We start from the raw sequence: 24149 nt of genomic DNA, 5'->3' as shown, positions 1-24149 counted from the left end.
AGTCAGTTAAACAAAGAGCAGCACAATCATCTCACACTGGGTGGCCCTTTCTGATCTGATCTCCTGCACATCAGGTGCCTGTCACCATCAGAGCCTGTCTTGCAGACAGACTCAGCTGGAGCTGCTCAGCCAAGGTCACACATGCCAGCCTGGCTGCGAGCAGGGACACGGGCCCAGCCGCCCTGTCTCTATCCCGTGAGCTGCTTTTCCAGGGCACACAGGCCAGCTGCTACAAACTTTCTATACAACATTGTGCAATGTTCAACCAGGCTTCGGTAACTTGACAACAGCTGCCCTTGTTCTCCAGAAGAAAATGCTCTGGGACCCATGACCTAAAGTCCTAACACCTCCGCTCCTGTGGCCCGAGAAGCCCTGGGTCTGCAGGTGAGGGCTGCGCACCTGTGGGCAGACCTGGCCTGCGTTCATGATGACCAGATTTGTTCATCTCACAGGGGCTAAGAGTCTACCTTGTCAGTGGAGACAGTCTGTATCTGCAGGAGTCTGGGGGGTAGGGGGCTGAAGGGACAACTGATGGAGCCAGCATTGCTCCACACATGCCCCCGGCACCAAGAAGCCAGGCGCTCCTGCTCTGCCAGCTTGGAACCCACCCCCTGATGTCAGCCTGGCATGCGGAAACCTCCATTTCTGGATGGAGGAGGGCCTGAAGTGATGCTGGATTTCTCCAGGTTCATGATCACAAGGCCCACGTCTTCCCCTCCCCCCCCAAGCACAGACCTCTGGGACTGGGTCCCCTCCCAGTGTGCCTGGCATGGCGGGGAGGATTCACACGGCACTGTGGCCGACTCTAGGACCTGCACCTGGCCCACAGCAGCAGCCCTGGGTGGTCCTCAGGTGGCCCAGGGGGTGGGTGTCCCAGTATGACACACAAGGCTGGCAAAGCAGTGCTGAGCCAGGGAGGCAGCCGGGGGGTGGGGTGGCGGTGGCAGAGCTGGAGGTTGGCCTCTGGGTGCATCTGACCTCAGACAGCATGCTGGTGCCCACAGGTCATGGTGTGTGGCGGCTCGCCCTTGTGCCCCCTCTTACGTGTCCCAATAATGAAGTTAATTTGGGATGGGAGATAGGTGGAAACTACTTTGTTTGACTTCTCACCCTTTTCAGTGACCCTCATGAAAGTCTAGAGCCTGGCCATGACTTTCACTTCAAGTGTAACTGCTGGAAAATGGGACCCAGGGTCCCAGTCCTCTCTAGCAATAAACTAATTCAGCACTTAAGTCCTGTGGAACAAAGTTGGGCACAATTAAAAAACAAATCTGTTCCCTCCCTATCCTAGGTCATGTCTACAGTAGACCCAGACTGCAGAGCCTGGGAACTTTGCCTCTGTTCCATTAACTCAGGAGCTGTGGGCACGAGGGCTGACAGCAGGAGAGAACGAGGGAGAGGCAGAGAGAACATGAGATCCCGCACGCACGTGTGTGGAGCCCATGTTGTGGGGTAGAAGGAAAGGGCAAGAGAGCTCTGCTAATGTGCATTCAGAACCTCCAGCGAACACCGGGGAAGCCTGAGCCTTGGACTTACTACCCACGGATGATAGGACATGGCGACCGGGACATTGGGACTAGTGTGTGGGCTGTGCAGCACACGCTGGCCCTGTGGCTCCAGGGCCCCTTCTGCGGCTGGATTGAGAATAAGGTCCCTCCCCCTTCCTTTATCTTCCTAGTGGAATGGAACCAGTGCCATGTCCAGAAATAGAAGGTATCTGTAAAGATAATAATCAAAGCACCAAACAATGTAGCTCATTCTGGTTCTGAGCTCCACTGAAAGGAAACAAGATTAGCAAGTGTTACAGAGATGCTAAAAACTTACTAGTGCTAAAAACAAACTAAACCCAGACTTTCTGCAAGACACAATCAGATGCACTGAATGCACACTGAGAAAGGAGAGCTTTGAGTGATGAGCCAATGTTATCCCAAGGCTGTGTCATAGGCCATTGAGAAGCACCTCACACGCCACTGAGATCACCTTTGAGCACTGAGTACCACTCTCATGTTTACTCTGGTAGTGACAAGACCAAGGCTTAGGGGGTCTCTGAGGCCAGGCAGGGAGAAGGAAGTCACGGGGGCTCCAAAGGGCACTGCTGCCACGGCCCGCCTCATGCTAGTCTGGGGATGGGTTGCTGAGCGCAGAGCTGAGGATGGGGCTTGCAGACGCCTCCCTGTCCACACCCCGAGGATGTTACCTGGGCGGGAGCACTGCAGGACAGATGAGCCAGGTCTCCAATTCTGGCTGCAGCCCGGGGGTCACTGGAGCTGATCAAGACCGGAGCGCTGATTTCCATGGAGTGCCTGTGGCTTGTGGCTTGGGAGGACTTGTGTGTCACACTGAGTGCGGTGAAGGAGTGGCGCTTCTTGGCATTCTTCTTGCTGTCCACGCGCCGCTGAAAGGCACTGACTGCCCCCGTGCTGCTTAATGCGGGTCCTGGGGCCACACTGGCTGCTGCGCCAGGGTCGGAGGACAATGGGGCATGGCAGCCAGACGCAGCAGCAGGGCATGGCTTGTCCATCTCAATGAGCTGCTTGGCTGAGTCGTTGAGCTAGGTGAGAAAGGGAGAGGAAGGCTTCATTAAATGGAGGTCACAGGCTCCCAGCCTGCTCTCCGTGCTCACGGCCTGTGTCCCCCGTTAAACCCGACAATGTGGTCACCGTCCCACAGATCTTCCCAACAGGGCCTCCCTGTGAATGGTACCAGGCACAAACACAGCAGAGGCTGTGGTGACATCCTGTCCAGAGCAGCTATTTTCGTCTGCCCCAGGGTAGCCCCAGTCCTTTCCCGGGGTGCTCATTTCTGGGGTGTGAGGCACAGACCTGCAGAGGGCATGGGACAGAGGGAAAGGAAGAAGGAAGGCCCAGCTATGGGGCCCACACTCGCCATGGCGACAGGTTCTGGCCTGCCCTGGCACGGTTCTCATCACGCTGGCCTGTGACCAGAACGCACTGCTGTCCGCTGGTGACTGCAGGTGCCAGGGAACATCCCACCTGCTCAGCAGGAAGCACGGATGCTCTTTGCAGGACCAGCGTCTACTCAGGCTGTTAAGACCCAGAGCTGACCTGACCCCAGGCTGTGCGGAGGCAAGACTGTCCTGTTTCCAGCGATTCTGCAAGGACTCAGGGCACCGCTGCTTCCCTTTTCTCTGCACCTCTTCCATAGAAAAGCAGATGCTTCTACAGGGAAGAGTTTGCCTTTGACAGAAGTTTGATCCTAGGTGGTGCTCATCAGGAAAAGTGGGATGGGCTCGAGTCTGTGAGCAGCCTGTGGTAACTGGGGGTCAGCACTCTAGGCTGGCTGACACGGCCTTCCGTATCAGGGCTGTGCTGGGTGGCACTGGAGCTAGGAGGGGCCCTGTGCTCATGGGGGCTTCTGGGGGCCCTCAGGTCAATCGCCTTCTATGAGCCAACTTGACCTTGACTCCTGCACTTCCAGCAAGTTTTTCATTCCAGGTGTGCAATGGAGCCCTCCCTTCTCAGTCTGCACTCGGCTCAACCTAAGTTCATACTAACGGGGGAGTTTGCACTGATGGAAAGAGTGAAGGATAGAGAAGAGGTTACCATGTGTTCAGTGTGGCCAGGAAGGCACACTGCCCAGAGGGAGCATCCGGAGTGTGAATGGCATCCCTCACGCACCCCCGCCTCACATAGCGGCAGAGTGCATCTTCCCCCACAACTCGGCCAGTTCCCAGACAGAATGGACTTCAGAGGGTGAGTCCTCGGGCTGCTGGCAGAGCCCCCTGCCTGAGAGGTCCGGGGAGAAGGCAGAACACGGGGCCCTCCTGGAATATGCACACACCTGCAACCAGCTGCGGGCAGAGAGGAAGCCAAAGCACGGACCCTGGAGTGCCCAGAGCTCAGTGCTGAGGGTAAGGCACAGTCCAAGGTGCCAGTTTGGGGAAGGGGTGAGTCAGCAGAGACCATGGCGGGCGGCTTGAAGCCTTCATGGAAGAATGGGACTGAGCTGGCTTCACGAGGCTAGGCTGCCAAGGGCTCCGATGGGAGTGGAGGCGGGTAGGTACACAGAGGGCATCAAGGGACTCCACAAAGCTGGGAGGTCCCTACAGGCAGGTGGAGGTGAACCAGAACCAGTTGTGGGTCTTCAGGTCACCTGGTGCAGGAGCCACACACATGTCCTCAGCTGAGGGGGCAACGTGGGCTGGAGCTGGGGGGTTGCACACCAGGAAGCGCCATGTCCCCACCTACAGGGGAGTCTGGATTAGGAAATGTCCCTCAGCCCTGCAACGGTGGAGGAAAAACACCAGGTTCACACTCAGCATATACTACTAGGGTTTGTAGCTGGTAGCACCTTGATGAGTTAATAATAATTAAAAAAAAAAGGCCCCTCTGAATTTAAACAGTGAGCGCAGGGGATGCTTCGTCTCTGTAGCGCCAAGTAGGTCATACGCACAGCAGTAGCTGGCTGTCCAGCCGCCCACAGACAGCCCGGCGAGGCTGCGGGGCTGTCAGCATTTCCATTACAAATACCTGCCTTTCCGAGGGAGGTTCTGAAAAACTCACTGTAGGCCCCAGAATGTGTGATCTAAATCCAGGATTATTTCCTTCGAAACGTTTCTTCCAACCAGGCTCAGCCGTTTTGCTCTATTTTATGACTTGATTCATTTGCTTCTTCCACAGGGCTAGCTCACAGAACACACCCGCGGCTGTTGCCTCCCGTGGCCCTCCGCGGGGTGCTCCGAACACCCCAGCGCTGGCCTCCTGGAGCCCAGTGCTGTGCACCCATGCTGCAGGGCCAAGAGGAACACAGAGAAGCAGGAAGCAACGGGGCAACACCTTTCATTTATGGGCATCAGAGCACAGACTCAATACTTTCTGCCGTGTGTCTCCACGTGGAACGTTATTACACAGACACAACAGCACCAATAACACCCAAGGCTGGGGGAAGATAACTCCGTTCTTCCCAGAGCAGCTGATCTGGGTGTGCGCACGTGCAGCACACACGCGGCCATGGTCTGAGCCAATGCCACAGTGGCCATGGGCACCGCCGCGGCTGGGCCTGGCAGTACCCTGCACACCGACAGCGGTGCGGCTCATCCCACACTACCCAGCCCTCCAGACAGCTGCCCGGCAGGCTGCTCACGGCCAGCCATGCCGCCTCCTCCTTGATGGAGACCAGGGTGTGGGGGCAGTGTGGCTTTCTCACTCACGCCCACAGTGGGCACGGAGAGGGCAGGCCAAGAATTGGAAGATCGGCGTTCTCAGTGAGCTGCAGGAGTAGGAGGGCTGCTTCCAAGTGGTGACTCTCCACAAGTCATCAGTGGCCTTAGAGTCCCTGACATCTCTGTAGGAGGCAAGGGACATTCCAACCAGAGACCCTCCCGACAAAGAGAGACAGTTTAGTTTTATCTTCTTTACTGAATCTTTGCTTTGTGACAAGCAGCTTCTTGTTGGAGCTGTATATACACGTGATTAACCAGGAATTTGCCGCCCTCGACCGGACAGCCTGTCCAGGCTTAGAGCAGCGCCCTGGCCAGCGAGCAGACCGTGGGACGGCAGAGTCCGTGCTGACTGCTGCAACTCTGGGACTGGGTCCCTGAGGTGACACTCACTGTTGGGGGGAGCTGCCATCATCTTCCCGACAAGCACCAAATAGGCATGCTGCATGACGCTCAGGGTTGGGCCTGGCAGCTGGTGCCAACAATGCCATCCCAGTCACATGGCCCATGACTGCAGGACCCCCTCACCCACCAGCATCTGCCCGGGACAGCCGCTCCGGCATCACACCCCTCAGGTGCAGCCACGATTTCCCACTTCCTTATACTCCAAATGGGGGCAGTGTCTGCTTGCCTGCCCCAGCCGTCCACACTGTAGGAAACCAGATGGCTCTGCTCTCCACTGAGCAGGCTATAGCCCCGCCTCATTGGCCTGGGGGATCCTGGCCAGTTAGCCTGGGGGTCCTAGGGGGAGGGCCAAGGAGGCAGTGAACATTGAAGTCAGCCCCCTTGTTCCCCTCACAAGCAGAATTCTAGAACGTTCTGTGAGTGGCTGCTGACTGCCAACTGTGAAGGGTGGTATGTGGTGGGGAGAATGAGTGCTTCCTGGCATTCTACCCCAGGATGCTCCTTGCTCCCCACCAAGCTGCTCTTCTGGCAATGAAAGAGCTCTGCTTCTCCCTCTGAATGTGTCTGCTCACCTAATCTGGTTCTCCACCCCACAGAGACAGGAACACGCAGGCATAGCACGCACGCGCACACACACACACAATTGGTGGTTAACCAGTGCACCCCATAACTTCCATACAAAATGGAAACAAAGTAGTGGCACCAACATGAAAAAAGTCTTGCTGGGTTTGTTCATGGATCCCGAGGACAGTCACTGGCCTGCTCCCCCTGCTCTGCAGGAGGCCCTCTACTGAAGCCAGCCCCAAATCGAAACACTCAACCGCCACACACATTTCCTCTTCCTCGGGTCTGGTCTTGCAGGTGGGATGGTACCGGTCAGTCATGGCCGCACCCCCATCAGGGACGTCTGTCTCTGGCTTAGGACCCTCTTCCCAGGACTCTGCCTCACCAACTTCATCGGCTCAGATGTGATCTTCCTCCACAGCACTCTTCCCTCCAGCCACACAGACATCTGGAAATGGAAGAACTGAAGGGTCTCTTCTTTCCTTTGTTCAAACAGCTCCATACAAAGTCCTCTTAAATTAGAGTCACTGGTGGCACCCTAGCATGTGAATTTGGGGACCAGGTTAAATAAGGAAGACTCTCACCTGCAGGCTCCCAAGAGCCCAGAGGCCCCTTTGGTGAGCCTGAGGCTAGCAAGGGATTTGGGCACTTGGCCCAGGAAAGTGCCAGAGCTGGCAGCCTGGGCAGAGCACGGTTACCCAGAAATCCCCAGTTCTGGTCAAGAGGACTTTAAGCTGAAGGTAATGTGGGAGGGAATTTTTAAGGAAAGAATAAGATTGGAAAACCAGGCATACAGGCGGATATCAGATATAACATGCAGGAAAGGACAATGGGGTGAGGGGTTCCCTGCAGCTCTCAAGCAAAATAACAAGGAAGCCCCTCCATCCTAACACAGACGTAGGATATACAGCCTTGACACACTCACACGCTGGAGCGGCCGGCTGGTGACTGAGACTGGAGGGAGGGAAGTACGTCTTCCCTTTCTCGGAACTCCGGGAAGCCAGAGAGGTGAGCGTGCTGGAAGGCAGGCGTCACAATTTAAAATGAAGGCAACCAATAGATACATGTGCACCACAATACTTTTTGAGCACCTGCTGTGTCCTGGGCTCTGCTCTCGGGGCCGGGGATGCCGCGGCGAATGAAGAAGCTGTAAAGCTTATACCTCCATGCGGGGTGAGTTACTTAGGGAGCTTCGTAGAGGTGCAGATTTTGGCTTAACAGGTCCGGGATGGCACCCAAGTTTCTGCATGTCTACAAACTCCCAGAGATACTGCTGTCGCTCGAGTCAGACCCTCTTTGACTAGCACATGGACGGCTTTGTAACCTCGGCTTCACAAGGAAATGCTCTCCCACAAAACAGCCACACGACCAGAGACAGCAGCCCTTGCTTGGCATTTGCCTTTAATTCACGGCTCTCACCCCTGGTGGGCTCAGGAGAGCACAGGTCACCGTGCCTGGTAGTTGGCCTGTTATTCCAGAGAGCTCACGAACTCAGGAGTGCATGAAGTGTGGCCTTTACCTGCCTCAAACTTGCCAGGAAAAATCTCAGGAGCCTCCTGCTTCACTGAGGGGGGCAGGCACAGAGGCTCACTGCAGCTTGATCTGTGTGTCTTCTTTGTAAAACACGGCATTCTGTGGGAGACGAGATCGTCAGCAGGGGCGAGTAAGGAGAGAACGAGGTCAGCTCTGGCACCCCTCACCCTCCTCCTGAAAGGCTGTGTCGGGAACACGGCTCGGGCCTCTGATGAGAAAGGCTACCAAAATGAGGACCCTCGACCGCTGACTGAGCAGGTCACAGCAAGCGGCCTGGTGACGACCGCTAGCCAAGCACAACAGAGACCCACCTGCGTCACCACCAGGCTCATCTGACCCTTATATCGACCATTCAAGGTCAACATGGCCATTTTACAGAGGAGAAAACTGAGGCTCAGAGGAAACGTGTGTCTCGTTCCACAACACACAGTTAACAAGTGGCACAGTGGCAATGGCTCACGCCTTTCTACCACATCTCACTGGGTCCTCCATCATTCACTTTTTACTGCAGAGTGTGGGGGTGCTCTTCTGGTCTTGCTCCATCTTTGGGTTAAAAAATGACTATAATCATTGAGGCATATCTATATCGTTGGCAATTAGAGAGGGTTGGGTTCATTTTAGACATTCAAATGTGGGCCTTTAAAAACCAGACCTTTTTTGGGAGCATGAACGTTAGGCCAGGCAAATTCTCACCCTGGGAGGACCCCAGGTGCAGTTCCCAAGGGACGGAGGTTATTTCTTTTCCTGTCCTTTGTATTTTAAATGGGTGGTGACCTAACGGGCTTGTTAACAATGCCAATTTTTTTTTTTTTACTGGGAATGTTGAACTCTAGACATTTGTAATACCACGTGCTAACACTCTGGACTGACATTCTCCCTTCAGTGAACAAGTATTTGTCGTGCACCTGCTACGGGAGAGGACTTTTTACCTCCGAAGGGGTCCCTGTCTCAGAACTAAGCGCTTTATGAGGCGGTGGGCGCTGCAGTGGTGTAGCGGAAGCCCTCATCCCTGGCTGCTGGCGCGTCCTGTGTGGGTCCCACACCCACCCAGCGCAGGGCACTGCTTCTCTTCCATTCTGTTCTCCCCGAGGTCCCTTTTCAAGGTGACTGAATTGTACCGGTGAAGCTGCAGTGGCCAAAGTGGGCTGGTGAAATGAAACAATTATTCAGATAATTGAGGTTTAAAACAAGAAGTATCCAGCAAGTAAGACAAAGGTATAGACCTGAAATGCACAGAGAATTGCCTAATCTTACATAAAAGACTGAGTGCAGGCAAGGATTTTGGATGAGATGATCCTAAGAATTAATGTGCGGGGTGGGAGTGGTACTCATTTCAACATCCCATTAAAACAGACTGGACAACTCTGTCAGATGCCAGGGCACTTCCCATGAGAGGAGCGCTGCACCATTGCCCCAATCCCTGGACAAGCTGGTAGAGCGGGGGCTGAGGGCGGGAGGTGGGGGCAGTGGGGCATGGCTATGGACCACGTTGGCAAACTGCCCTGTCCCTTGTCCTCTTGCAGACCAGAGGGACATTCACGTTGTAACTCTTCATGGCCCCTGTGTTGCTCTGACAGTGCCTTCCTGGAAGTCAGAGGGGGCCCTGGTCCTCTACGGACACCTGGAGTGTGGTAGTGAGTTCAGGCAATGACCTCACTGCCACCACCCCCTCCATGAGTGCTCCTGAGCTGCCCTGAGATAGAAAGGCAGCGTGTCCTTACTTGGGGGGTGGGTCCTTCCACCACAACCAGAAGTTACACACCACACTCCCTCTCCCTCAGCCTCTGCTAGAAGCTGTTACCCCTTCCTTCTCAGGCACTCACCCCAATTGCCACGGGGAATGAGGCTTCCCCTTCTTTGAATTCAGCTTTTTTTTTAAATTAATTAATTAATTAATTAATTTTTTTTTAATGTTTTTTTATTATATTATGTTAGTCACCATACAGTACATCCCCGGTTTCCGATGTAAGGCTCGATGATTCATTAGTTGTGTATAACACCCAGTGCACCATGCAATGCGTGCCCTCCTTACTACCCATCACCAGTCTATCCCAGTCCCCCGCCCCTCCCCTCTGAAGCCCTCAGTTTGTTTCTCAGAGTCCATAGTCTCTCATGTTTCATTCCCCTTTCTGATTACCCCCCCCTTTCTTTATCCCTTTCTTCCCCTACCGATCTTCCTAGTTCTTATGTTCCATAGATGAGAGAAATCATATGATAATTGTCTTTCTCTGCTTGACTTATTTCACTTAGCATTCTCTCCCCCAGCTTCATTCATTCAGCTTCTTAATACCGGGTTACGGTCCCTGCTTGTGCCAGCAATCACACTCTCGGTTCAGTATCAAAGCCCACAAAAAGGAAGATTCCAAAAAGAGTTTGATACAAATTAAAATAAGCAAACAAAACTTCACTCATTTGTAAGAATGTGAAACTCAGAAAAAGGCTCATAAGCAGCAAAGAGTTACGATTAGCACCTTAGCAGGGTGTGTCCTGTAAGCAAAAGGACCACTGATTTGGAAGTTTCGAGATGAGTGTAAGGACCCTGTCATAATTTTGCCTGAAGATAAAACTTAGAAGGAAACAAAAATGGTTGTTTTTCCACCAAGGATTGGAACACAAAGGCACTGTTTATTCTCCATTTTCTGTAAGAACCCCCGAGAGGATATCTCTGGCTTGGAAGGTGGCAGGAGGTTAGACTGTCCCAGCAGGGGGACGTATGCCCTCCCGCAGAGGTGCCCCAGTCCCGGGAGAGTACCCTGCCTGGGCAGTGCTCGCACATGCATCTCTGATCATCTTAGACCAGCACTGGAGGAAACAATCTCACAGAAGTCACAGATCGTAGGCAGCTGAGAAAGAAGGAGGAGGAAACCAAAGGGATGTGGCTGGCACAGAATTCAGAATTCAGGAGGCAGGTGGCAGCTTCATTGCTGGGTCCCAGGGCCAGGCCAGTGAGGTGGCCCTGTAACTTTAACCCCAGCAGTAAAGCACTTAGGGGCATACAGCTCCAGTAAATTACATATATTTTCTAGTATGCCTCTGTATTATACACATCAGAAAACACACATAAGAGAAATTGAAACTTACAAGCCAAAAATAAATAATAAATCTGGAAAAAGTTCTAATATTTCCTTTCTTTACTCACAGAGCTTCGTGCACCCTATTTTGGTGTGGGTTTTGTTTTTTTTTTTAAGATTTTATTTATTTATTTGAGAAGAGAGAGAACGCGAAAGGGATGAGGAGGAGCAGCAGGCAGAGGGAGAAGCAGACTCCCTGACAAGCACAGAGCCTGATGCGAGGCTCCATCCCAGGACTCTGGGATCACGCCCTGAGCCGAAGGCAGACGCTTAACCGACTGAGCCACCCAGGCGCCCCATCGTGCACCCTACTCTAAAGATCTCTAGCTAAGAGTAGTCATTTTCACACTGTCAATTTAGTGGGTCCTGACCAGTAGGTTTTAAAAAATAAACCAGATTAAAAGAGAAAACACAGAATACATCACATGTGCTAAAAGTAAAAGTAGTTCCAGGACACGTTGGTTTAGTTTCCCATACACACTGGTGTGTACCTGGGTCAGGATGTAACATGCATTTCTCATCCTGAGTCACAATGTAAAAAGGCTGAAAGCATCAAAGGGAAAAGAGACATTTCTCTGCTGAGAAATAAACGTCCTCTTTCCCCCGTCTGCATGGGTTCCATGTGTGGTGAAGTGGGGCTCCTGGGTGGCTCAGTCGGTTAGGCATCTGGCTTCGGCTCAGGTCATGATCTCAGGGTCCTGGGATCGAGCCCTACGTCGGGCTCCCTGCTCAGCACAGAATCTGCTTCTCCTTCTCCCTCTGCCCGCCCCCCCCCCCACTGGTGCTCTCTCCATGGCTCTCTCAAATAAATAAATAAAATCTTTAAAAAAAAAAAAAAAAGTGTGGTGCGCTACCCAGGCCTGCAGCCTAGTGCTCTCAGTGAACAGCCAGAGAGCCTTCCTGGAGACAACCGGGGCTCCGAGTCTCCCTGGGGAGGACACAGGTTTGGAAACACTTTCTGCCTCCTATTCACCCGCCCTTTCTGGTACCCTCTGCGACACAGATCCTTGAACATATGCACGAGTTGTGCTTGGGTTTAAGGCTGCAGGGGAGACGCTCATGGCCGTCCGTCCTCACAGACCCTGGGCGCCTGTGTGTCTGCAGTCGGGGGCTGTCCTCCATGGGCATCTCTGGGGCCAACCCCCGAGCGTGCTGAACAGAATTTACGTGGCCGAGAGATCCGGGATGCCGCCCACGGCAAGCTCCCAGTGTGGCAAGGGACAGGGAAACGCTTGGCCACAGTCTGTGGAACACTGGCCAGGCCGTCCCGGAACTGTTCTGCTGTGGCCCTAACGTTCTGAGTGTAATTATCAACAGCCAGCAAGCACTTGCAGAGCCCGCGGAGAGCATGTCTCCTCCCTTGTCCTCTTTCTCTCTGTCCCTGTCTCTGTCTGTCTCTTTCGAGATCTCAGGGCAACCTCTGTAACGACACCACCAAGATCTCAGAGCTGACAGAGTTTTGAAATTTAGAGTCTGCTTCTCCCTCTTGTAAATAATCCTCTCCCTTCACGGGTGGTTAGTGAGCTTCGCGCGGGACGAGCAGTAGACGCCCCACAGGTACCCGTCGATGACCAGGTGCAGCTAACGTGTGCAGCGTACGTGATCACATCTACTCATGAGGATGCTCTAAGTAGCAGCTTCCGGGCTTTGACCTGGGCGCTCATCGAGCCCTCTGGGAGCTGAAACACCCCGCTTTGCATACGCCCGCCCGCCGGCGAAGAGACGCGGGCACACTGGAGCTGGCACGCCAAATCTTGGCCTGAGCCTCGGTCTGAGCTCCCAGCGCGAGCCCACTGGGTTCGGAATCGTCTCAGTGGCGCTGGCTGCCGTGTGGCCGGGGAAGCCTTTTCACAGAAAGAACTTTCCTTAGGGATAACTCCATGGTCACAGAAGTGGTGTAAGAATATTTGGAGTTCATAAACGCAAACCGAATGCAAGATCTGTTAGAGAATGGGCTAAGTGAGGAAGGAACTTAATTTCAATGTTTATGGACAGGGGCCAAAAGTGATAGGAGTATTTCAAGGTAAGGGGGAGGCACAGGCAGGAACAAGAACACATGTGTGCATGCGTGTGCGCACGTGTTGTGTGCACACGGCCTCAAGCCAGTGTTCAGGCCATGGAGATTTCAGGCTGAATAGGGGGTGAGGATGTGACTTGAATCCTCCGTGGCCTCCTGAATAGGGGGCGGGTAGTTCGGAGAGGCTGGTGCAGAAGCTGTGAGGAAGATCTGGGTGGGCTGTTGGGGACTCCTGGGTCAACAGGCAGCAGGGACATGCCCAGGTGGACTGGCTGGGGAAGGGGAGACCCCCAAACCACCTGGGCTTGGTGCTACAGAAGCAGGGGATCTGATTACTAAGCACACATGTATTAGACACCTGCTGTATGCCAGGGGTTTTGCTTGGCACTGAATGTACATCAGTGAAAAAAACAAAACCCCTCCTTCAGGGAGACCTAGCCAATAAACAAGTTAATATGTAAGTATATTTAATATGTCAGATGGTGAAAAGTATATGGAGAAAGAAATAGGAGTGAAGGAGTGCTGGGAGGGGGGGGCTGAATGGTTCCGGGTGGTGGCATGGAAAGGCCTCTCTGAGACAACACCTGAAGGAGGGAACCTGTTGACACCTGGAAGAAATGTGATGGGAGTCAGGACCACAAGTGCAAAGGCCCTGGGGTGGGAGCGGGACTGGCGTGTCTGAGGAGGAAGATGGAAGCCAGGGTGGCTGGAGCGGACCCGTGGGTGAAAGTAAGGTCAGAGGTGACAAGGATCAGTGGAGCAGCCTTGTCTGTCCTCTGAGTCAGACAGGAGGTCTAAAGCAGCAGAGGGACATCTGATTCGTGTGCGGCAAGATCCCCTGACGACGATGCTGACAGCAGGTGATAGGGCCCAAGGGCTTTGAAGCTATTGCAACAATGTCACTGGAAAAATCTCACAATTTAATGAAAAAAAGCAAGATGGAAATACTGATGCAGCACAATCCCAAATTTGTTCACAATATATGTAAATTTATACATAGAAAAGAATAAAGGAAATAAAACAATATGCTAACAACATTTCATTTCATTTTTTTCCTACACACATATTTATATTTAGTGGTAGGATTATAGGAGATTTAATTCTCTTTGTTTGCATTTTTCTGAATTTCCCTGTTTTGAACAATAGCCTGGTGTTACTTTTACAATCACAAAGTTATTAAAAATAAAATAAAAGAGATTAGGCTGGGATATCGATCAACCTACGGTGAGATCTCCGGAGTTGTGGCACTGACATATTTTTTCCATTTTGTAAAAGATGTGCGAGGTGCCATAAAAGACTTTGGTGTTTTTTAGTGTGGTGAGATGCAGTGTATTTTGGAGTATGACGTTTCAGGGAAGGTCTAGCAAGGGTTCCCTCCTCCAGGTGGCTTGGTTTCTGGCTCTGGCTGAGTGTCTTGTTGTGGGAGTCACACTCCAGAGCCCTCAGGGAGGTTCTCCTGGCACTGTGCTCCCACAGGGGGCTGCAAGAGCTCAGAAGGGGGAAAGAAATCCAGGCCAAAATGGAAGGAAAATGGAAGCCCAGAGAGGTTAAGCAGAGGACAGAGCAGGGGCCAGCAAACCAGGCCCACAGGCCAAGTCCAGCCTGATGCTTGTTGCTGTGTGTAGTTTGGGGACACGGCCACTCCGGCTTACCTGTCATTTATGACTGCTTCTACCTTACAAATCAGAGCGGAGAAAAAAAAAATGTGCCGCCCCTGCACGGGAACAGTGCTCTGCTGGGCTTCTGCTCCCATCCCCTCCCCACCTGAGTGCTGGGAGGGAAGGTGTGGCACAGCATTTGTTAACTTTTTATACCAGACACAGAAGTAGAAGGATGCCCCCCATCATCCAGCTTCAGCAACCGCACCATCCTGCTCCTGTTTCATGGGCTGTCTGCTCCCCTCCACTGATTTTCTGGGGTATTTTAAAACAAACGGCAGAAGCCACACAATTTCACCTGTGACTGCTCACTGTGCATCTCTACTGGACAGAGATGCCCCTGTCACTGGCCCATCTCCAGGGACTGGCTGGAGGTGCTCTATTCCGAAGCTGCAGGCCCCGGCGGGGGCAGCAATTCCATTCAGGGGCGTTGGTTTTCCAGTCTCTACGGTGGTGGGTGGGGAGGTCCCAGGGTCTATGCCTGGAGGGTGAGGAACCCGCAAGTTCCCTGGCTTCTAGATCTGATCCACATTCTTCTACTGAGATTTATCTATACTAAAACTAACCATTCAGCTTCCATCTCTCAGACACTCGTCTTTTTCTCAGCTGGATCCAAGAACAGGGAACGAACACTTAAAAAAACACTTTACAAAAAACCCCAACGATAACCCAACAAATTCTCCCCCAAATTTATAAATTTAAGAACATGTTAACATATGAACTGGGTTGTCAATTTAGCAAGAGAAACACAAACAGGAGCAGAGTTTCAACTACACCTTCATCCCCTTCCAAATATAACAAGGCTTACAGAAGCATAAATGGACCCCCAGGAGTATTTTTCTGGTACCTGGTCTTGGGCCTTGCTTCCATGGCTGGCCGGCACAGGGCTCCGGCATGGGGAGCTGGCTGGGAAAGCGAGGGGCTCCTCCAGTGCAGCCCTGGGTCAGAGCAGACTTCCTCTGCAGGTGGCTGGTGCAGCCCCAAGCTGAGGGGCTGCCTCCCCCACACGGAAGCACCCACCTGAGGCTCTGCTGCCTATTTCCAAAAGCTTGATTATTCCAGACCAGACTCCCCTGCCCTACCCAGTTCATGGATACCCATTCTCCAAATGACTGTTTTCTTTCACTCTGAATGAAACAGAAGACTACTCCAAATACAATTTTTAAAGTGTTGAAGTTGTTTTTCCTCATTCATATAATAGGCCTCAAACACAACACTCCCGCAGTAAAACACAATTTTGTGCGTCCTCTTCCTGCCCTCTACACGGGGTACTAATGATAATGTTAAAGGTAATGCTATTTTCTTTTCTTTTCCTTTCTTTTTTAAAGATTTTTATTTATTTATTTGAGAGAGAGACAGCCAGCGAGAGAGGGAACAGAAGCAGGGGGAGTGGGAGAGGAAGAAGCAGGCTCCTAGCGGAGGAGCCTGATGTGGGACTCGATCCCAGAACACCGGATCACGCCCTGAGCCGAAGGCAGACACTTAACGACTGAGCCACCCAGGCACCCCATGGTAATGCTATTTTCTAACGCATAGTTCACACTCTGAGCCAGCCAGGGTTCTACGCACTTCCCTTATGTTACAGATTTAATCCATACCGGAGCACAGTGAGGTAGGGTGTATTATCCCTAGATTACAGATGAGGAAATGGAAGCACGACCTACGGTGAGATTTCCTGGTGGGGAAAGTCTGGTGAATGGCAGATCGGGGCTGAGCCCAGTGGATGGGTGCTGTGGCTGGGCCCCTGCTCTGTGCCAGGGCAGGGAGAGGCCAGCACCACAGGGACAGTGAGCAGGGCAGGGGTGAGGCCAGGTGGGTTCAATGGGTCTGTAGGCTGCAGTGAGCCACGGGCCCCAGAGGAGGCTTAGCAGGAGTGAGGCCACTCAAGTTACCTTTTTGTAGGCATGGTTCTGGTCACTGCGTGAGATGATCTTAGAGACGAGATGCAGCCCAGGATGGCTGGAGAGGGTGAGAGGTAGCATCCCATGTACTGAGGGGCCCAAGACCCCATGGGTTTCTGACCCCTCCAACTTGAAAACTTTTAGTCTAGAAGGTTCTTTCTACATTCATGTTACACTAACAAAGCCCCCTAGTTTGGAGCAGGGGTGGCCTTATGAATGACAAGGACATGGTCAGGGAGAGTCAGTGGACCCAGGAACAAAGACTGTATGCACTGAGTGGGGAGCGGGTCTAGAAGAGAGAGGGACCCAAACCCAGACCCACCCACTCGGAGCAAACACCCACGTCTTCAGAGTGGTCCGTCTCCCAGTGCCTCCCTGAGCTCACCGTACTCAACCTGCTCTGTTGCCCTGGCCGCCACTGCCCCTCGGCCATGAGCCAGCTCAGGCCACCAGCTGGAACTTGCAGTGCTCACTCATAGGTCACTTCCCCGGTGGGGCCTTCCAAGTACGCTTATTAAAATTAGAGTCCTCCCCACCTCGGCTTCCCTCCCCTCCTTTGCCAGCTGTATTTTTCTCCACAGAGAACACGCTATCCTCTAGAATTTCCTCATTTTCTCTATTGCTTGTGTCCTCCCACTAGAACGTGGGTTCCAAGACATTTCTCTTCCCTGTTGTTGGCAGTTGCATCGCAGGGCCTGGCTCAGAGCAGGCGCTCAATGAATGAAAGCACAGAAGAAGGGATGGGTGTGAATGAAGAAATGAAGGGCGGTCTGAAAGGTAGAGCGTGCAGAGTGCCACGGCAGTGGAAACGCTCTTTCGGCCGAGGGCTAAGACACTCCCACAGAGACCGAAACAAGGAGCAAACGAAGCTCCAGCTCTTGACAACAGCCCGGGCATGGGCAGGTGTATTTCTATTCTACAGTTGAAGTTGGCAAGACTGAATGTGGTTGCATTTGCTCTCCTTGGAGACACTGGGCAGCATACTCCTTCCGGCAGGGCTGTGGTATAGAGGACAGGCTGCTTTCACCCACGAGGGGTCAGGCCCAAGTAGTGTTGTAGCAACTTCGAAGCTTCTAGAATCTCATTAAAATGGTTTCCGTGAGAGGCTGGCACAGCCCTGCAGTGTGCTGAGGGTCTATGGACAGGGAGGTAGGCAGGAAAATCACTGAAAACAGAGACAGCTGGAAAAGTGTGGTCGACAAACCAAGCCTTTGTCTCTACTTACAACAGAAGGAGAGTCCTCAATAGCTTCAAACTATAATTCTTAATTGCTCTCACTTTGAAGATTTGAAAGAAATAAAAGCAACAGAGAAAAGCTTTGAGTTTCTCTGAGTAAGTCAAGCAGAAACCAAATGAAGCCAGAATTAGCTGCGTTTTCTCATTTTGCAATAATCGGTTGAACTGCAGTAGCTACAGAAAGTCTCCCAATATGCACACGCACGGCATGAGCATTTTACCTGAATCTTAAAAAGGTCCTGGCCACCAGCAACTACACCCCCTCCTTTCCAAACAGGAAGCATTAATAAAAGGTAACAGGAAAAACAGTATAATGACACGTGAGGCATTTTCCAACAGGCCCCCAGGGTCAATCTTTGCAATAATTCATTGTCAAGATTCAGAACTAATGGTGAGGAGGCACCTGGGTGCCTCAGTCGTTAAGCGTCTGCCTTCGGCTCAGGGCATAATCCCGGGGTCCTGGGATTGAGCCCCACATCAGGCTCCTCCGCTGGGAGCCTGCTTCTTCCTCTCCCACTCCCCGTGCTTGTGTTCCCCCTCCCGCTGGCTGTCTCTCTCTCTGTCAAATAAATGAAATAATGGTGAGGCAGCAGCTCAGACCTGCAGGGCAGATCTCTCGGCTAAAGCTTGACACCAGAGTCCCCCGATGACCCCAGTGACTCCAGATGGATGTGTTTGCTTCCAGCTTCACGACCAGACCTGCTATTCTTTCTGCACTAAACACAAGCCCTGAACCTTAGCCAAGACATATTCTACTGTCACCTTATTAACACCCGGAGTCAAATCTCTCCATGGCTAAATATGCTTTCAACATCACATCTGAAAAACAGCTACCACCACAACGGCCTGCCCAAGGGGAGAGGGGGCCTTATAAGCAGAAGTCTGCCTGGGTGGGCGGCTCCCACACGGATGGCCAACGCCCACCCTCGGGACTAAGTGGAATCTGACAAAACAAGTTTCCTCCCCAACTTCTTTTTTAGATTGGGGCGCCACCCAGACCTGTTGCATCAAGTTCTCCATGGCCTAGAGCTTTCCAGGTGATTCTAATGTTCACTGAAGTTTCTGAGCCACTGGCCTGGACTACTCCAAAAGAAAAGGTAGAAATGAAGAGACAGGACAGAAATGTGGAAAACTGAGTTAAGGCAGCAGGGGTAGCCGTGCCGGAGGGAGGGCGGGTGGGAGTGGACCGCTCAGGACAGCCTGTGGGGGAGCAGTCGGAGCAATGTGTCTCCCTGAGTAACAGGAGGCAAAGACAGAAACAGTGTGAGGTCACAGAGGGCCGAGGGGAGGGTGCTCCAGTTAGATGAGAAGAGAACCCATCCCTCACCTTCTTGGTACGCTGGATCAAGACTGCCCACAGGAGTGACATGTGAGGGAAGGAAGAAAGGCGGCTGGAGCCAGAGGCAAAAGCAGTTACACAAGTACTCGGTGGGCGTGCTTGGTTTCCCACTGGGTGAACCTGCAGCCACGACACAGGCTTGGACATGGGGGCAGGAATGGCGGTTTCTACTCACGTCACCTGTGTTTTCAGCTGACTGCAGGTTGAGACATTTTCAGTCCCTACTTGTCTCTTGAAGATGGAAATTCACGTAAGCCTTTTCTTACTTTCTGTTCGGCCAGCTGGCAGCTGCGCCTCGCAGGCTCGGGCAAGACTGTGAGGCTCCTCTGTGTCCCCACAGACACTCCTGGTCAGACCGGTGAGTGAGACAGGTGGTTTCACAGGGACCTGCTAAGTCCTCTGTGCTAAAAGCATCCCAGCCAAGACCAAGAAGTGGCAATGGGTTGGTCCTCATACTTCGATTAGTTGTGTGAAATACTGGCTCACAACCCAACAATACCACACAAATGCACGAATTGCCCATTTTGTGCCAGAGCAATGCCAAGACGAGAAGGGAAAAATTATGTGCTACAGGGTCTGGCTTCTTTAGTTAGGGAGACAAACAACAACAAACCCAGAAACTACAGAATGTACAATATTATAAGATGTTAACGTCACAGGTGATTTAAAAAAAGTTCAAGAAGTGAGAAAGCAGGGTGAGCTGGTACCTGTGCCCCCGTCTGTTTTTGTTGGGGAAGCGCCCGATGATCACACTCGTGTGTGCATGCAAGCCCGGGGGCACAGATGCTGGCAGGAAACATGCAGACCCAGATCACGGCTGGGCCAAAGGCATGAAACTGAAGTCTTACTTTCCGGTGGAACTGTGTCTCATTTCTTTGTGTCATGCCTTCAGCCATAAAGTAAGGGAAACAGGGGTGAAGGCAAGGCTCTCCCTGTGGGTTTAGGAGTTGGCCTCCCAGATCACCTCATTCAGATGCAGAGAAAACATGGAACACCAGGAACTGCCCTGCCTGGCTCCCGCCAAGTCCTGTCTGCTCCTCCCGCAGCCTTCCTCAGCCAGCGCTCTAAGTGCACTAAGTGTTCATGAAGGCATGGTCCGCACCTGGACACAGAAATGCAGGCAGGATTTGCAGCCAAGTCAGGGTGGGGAGGAATCCCTCCCACCTGCTGCCCACTGCCGTAGAAGCTCGTAAGAAACGGGCTAGCCACAAGAAAAAATAAACTTTAAACAAAATGGCAAACCCCCTCCCCCAACATTGTCTGGCAGAAATCCCTGAGAAGTTTTTTTCCTGTGTCCTTTCTGAGGTCTTGTTCCCACCCTGCTCTGACGCGGTGAGCTCAGGTGTCCTGAGAGAAGCTAGGTGGGGAAGTGGGGCCACATGGGAGGAGGGAAACAGAGGGAAACACCAGCAGTGTGACAAACGCACCCCCCGGCTCGCCTTCAAAGCTGGACCACATGACAGTGTTTGGAACTTGGTCCTAACCAGTATCCATAGTGAATAATTACCCCAAAGGCTTTTACCAGCTTCTCATCTCTCTAAAAAAGTCCTTGATTACTTACCCTTGGCCCTGGAGTTGGGGACAGGCGGCACTGGAGAGTCACAGCTGACCTCCAGCTTTCCTGTTCCACCAAAAATACCCCGGGGAGCCTAACTTTCTCAGCCCTATTTACCCTCCCCCAGTCTTCCTGAGATACAGTGGACATATAACACTGTACTAGTTTACAGCGTACAACATAACGGCTTGTCGCCCTTATTGCAAAATCCCTAAACCATCCCAGGTTAGCACCCACTTGGCCAAGACGGAACAGGATCACGTGTACCCTCTTGCCTGACACGCTGAGAACAGACCTACGAAACGTGGCTTCTGGATGTGGGGCATCAGCAGCTCAGGACAGGAACTGTTGAGAGAGGTGAAGCCGGCCGTGTGAGGCCTCCGGTTCCCCTGGGCTCTGGGGCTTCTCCCTGATGGAGTTTGGGGGCTGGGGAGGCCACAGTGGCCGGAGTCCATGGACCTGAGTCCTGGAAAGGAGATCTCTGCAGATGGGTGCCCCTGCCAAGTCTAGCCAAGTACTGATGAGGGCATTCATAGGAGGAAATTACCCAGAGCTGGGGAAAGAGCCACCGAAAGGGGAAGACGGAACAATCCCTGAGGCACACGCAAAGGCACACACACACAAAACTGGGCACAGTTCAAGAGTGAAAAACCTCGTCAATCATAGGGCATGGAGTGGAGAAGATTATAGCTTCGGAAGTGGGGATAGTTAGCCCTACATTAGAGGCTGCCCTAGTCCCACAGAACAGAGCTTAAAAGCAAGGCTCAAAAGCATCAAACTGTTTGTAAGTGACCTAGCAACAGCGCAGAACAAAGCTGAAGCATATTTATAGGAATAAAAAAATCCAGCATCCAAAAAGACAAAATTCACAAAGTTGGTATCTAATTAAAAATATCAGGAATGCAAAGAAGCAGGAAAATGCAATCTACAATCTATTTTATAGATATTTATAGAGGAGAAAAATCAGTCAGTAGAAATAGAACCAGAAACAACACAGAAGACAGAATTCGTAGACGAGCACGTCGGAACATTTACTAGGACTCTACTTCCCAGCACGGGTGGTAAGGAGAGATACAGAGGACATAAGAAGAACTCCAATCAAAGTCCCAGGGATGGAAACACAATGTCTGCGCTAAACTCCCGAGACACTCGAACCAGCCACCCAGCTGCCCCAGTCAGAGGCGCAATCTGCTCCCAGCTCTCTGTGTATGCGGGCTCTGCGCTTCCCACGTGCCAGTTCCCTTCACTGAGGCTGCTTTTCCTCTCCTTCCACAGACAGCGGGGATTTCAGCATGTGCTTCAAACGAAATCTCTCTGCAGGCAAGTATGGGTGAGGTTTGGTAAAATGTGCTACATAGAGAAAGTGTGCCACCTCTGTGGAAGGTTCTGGGTCAGGCCCGCCCGGCCAGGACGGAGGCTCCAAGGGCAGGAGAGCTGTGGGGAAGCACCGCAGCCGCAGAGCTCACCTCATTGCTTCGCAGTAAAATGTGAAGACACGGCCGCACATCATTGGTTTTAAAAGTGCACCAGGGTAAAATGTTATTAAAGCCTGAGCAGGCCACTAACCTGACGTTTGGGGGATTTTCGTGCGTCCCCGATGAGTACCTGGTGTCGGCATCACTGCTTCTAGACCCCACCTAACCACACACATTCTGAACTTCCAACAGCCCTGACAGCAACGTGTGGGGAGAGAGAAGTGGAGTCGGGAGACAAAATCCATCCCCGTGTTAGCACCAGGATGTTTCTGCCAACATGTGACACGAGTTAGCAGAGATGATTATCTGCAGCCAGCAAAGAATGATAAAGGAAAAGAATAAAAACTAAGTAGACAATCTCTTTTATCTAGGAGAGCCCCTCAGGCTGGGGGCCACTAGCCCCCACTGAGAGTGTGGAGAATGGCTGGCTGTGTCCTCAGCAGCTGCCCGGAACCTTCCGCCTCCTCCAGGGGCCTCTGTCTCCCTGAGAAGTGTCTGCATGCAGATGCCAGTGGCCGCAGACCGTTACTTTCATTCATGTGATGCGGGACCATCCACACGGGGGTGCATGTGGTACCTCACTGGACCCTCCTGATGGACGTGCTCACATGGCACCATCCACATTGTGAAGGCGGGGGGATTCACTGCAGAAGCGTCAAATAGCCAGATGAAGCTCACGTAAGCCTCCACTTCCAGAGCGCACGTACGTAGAGTAACAGGCCTTCCCACCCCAGGTCCAACACTCCCAGATGGGAGGGGGGCAGAGCGACTGCGAGCGGGCAGTGAAACGTCTCTTTTCCTCTCCCACTGCTCATATCACTTCCTGACAGGCTGGCTTTCCCTCTGAGGAGCAAAGAGAGTCCTTGGAAGGAGGGAGACGCAGAGAAGAGGAGTGGTGACTAAGAATGAGCACCCTCCCAACTGGGAACATACCTGTGAATTTGCCCACCCTGGATGCCATGTACAGCGTAGGGTCTGGAGGGCGCCGAGAGGAGGAAGAGGGTCTCTGAGCTCTAGCGTCTCTGCTGCGTTCCTCAGGAACCCAGGCGTGGGCATTCCCTTCGAAGCCACATACCCTCCTCATCTTCCTCCCTGAAAACACACTGCCCGCCCCAGGCAAGGAGCTGGAAAACCAAGACCAAGGGGATGAAATCACGAGCAATCTCTTCCTTGCATCGGAGATGGCGAATCCAAGGCCCGGAAGCGCTCACCGTCCACAAGCTTAGAACCGTACGGAGCACGGACAATGAATGACCTCAGAGTTGGTTTGTTCCCAATGAAAGCTGTCAGCTGTGCTAATGAGTTATTAAATGCTTGAACACCATATTTTGAGATGGAGGCTCAAAATAATACTCTCCTTTTGTACATTTTGAAGAGACAAGGAGACAACTATGCTACATGAGCAAGACAAACTGACTTCCACGTTGTCACCAACTGAAGCTTAGAACCAAACTGTCTAACAGTGCACATTGTAATTACGGTGCTGAAGACAAGGACTCCCAGGGAAACGGTGGTCATTAGTAACTACCACTGCAGATTTTGGCATTTCATTTATTTGCCTAACTCAAGATTTTCGTTTCTGCCTCCATCGGTTTTCCAGGATCTAGAAACAGCATCCCATCAAGTTTTCTCTAACACCACGCAGGATTCATTCAACACCAAGACTGGGGTTAATGAGTACTGGACCCAACAGAGGGCTGGGGTCTGGTTCCCCAAAGTTGTAATTCTCTGGGCTCCCACTGGCCCTGGGATGAGGTTGCCCCCCGGCTCTCTTTCTGGAGCCTAACCTTGTTCCCCCATCTCTCCCACCATCCGGAATACAGCCCCCGGAGACACGCCTGCAGGGGCTCCAGCCTCCAGTGTCCGGAGGACTAGGGCTCCTTCTCTCAAGTCAGTGAGGGCCATGCACCGTTGTGGGAGGTCATGAAGGGTCCATGCAGGAGCAGCAGAAGGGCAGAGGACAGGGCAGAGCTGTCCTAGGGCAGCAGGAGCAGAGGACAGATCCACCATGTGGGCATGCTCCCGGCTTGAGAAACAGGCTTTCTGCAGAAGCCACACTGGGGTGCACCTAGGTAAGTGTGGGGCGATGAACGGCAGAGCTGTGTTTGATGCATTTGCAGTTTCAGAGGGAGAGAAAATGGACTTCAGCACATGCTCAACCTTCAAATTCCCTCTGCCAGTCCCTCACACCTGCTTGGACCTGGGCTTCCTCCCAT

The 24149-nt window shown here is 52.5% G+C and overlaps 1 protein-coding gene across 1 annotated transcript in view; it reads right to left on the bottom strand.

Annotated features, from left to right (window-relative positions):
* The window catches only part of SH3RF3 (SH3 domain containing ring finger 3), a 389783-nt gene that overhangs the window by 110723 nt on the left and 254911 nt on the right, over positions 1-24149 (bottom strand). Inside the window, exon 4 of the mRNA XM_040623720.1 lies at positions 2198-2551. Coding sequence (XP_040479654.1) covers positions 2198-2551 — 354 coding nt within the window. The remainder of the gene's footprint in view (positions 1-2197; positions 2552-24149) is intronic.

This window comes from Ursus maritimus, unplaced genomic scaffold (assembly GCF_017311325.1).
Source record: "Ursus maritimus isolate PB19 unplaced genomic scaffold, ASM1731132v1 scaffold_6, whole genome shotgun sequence".
NCBI classification, from domain to species: domain Eukaryota; kingdom Metazoa; phylum Chordata; class Mammalia; order Carnivora; family Ursidae; genus Ursus; species Ursus maritimus.
This window is presented reverse-complemented; position numbering and strand designations above follow the sequence as displayed.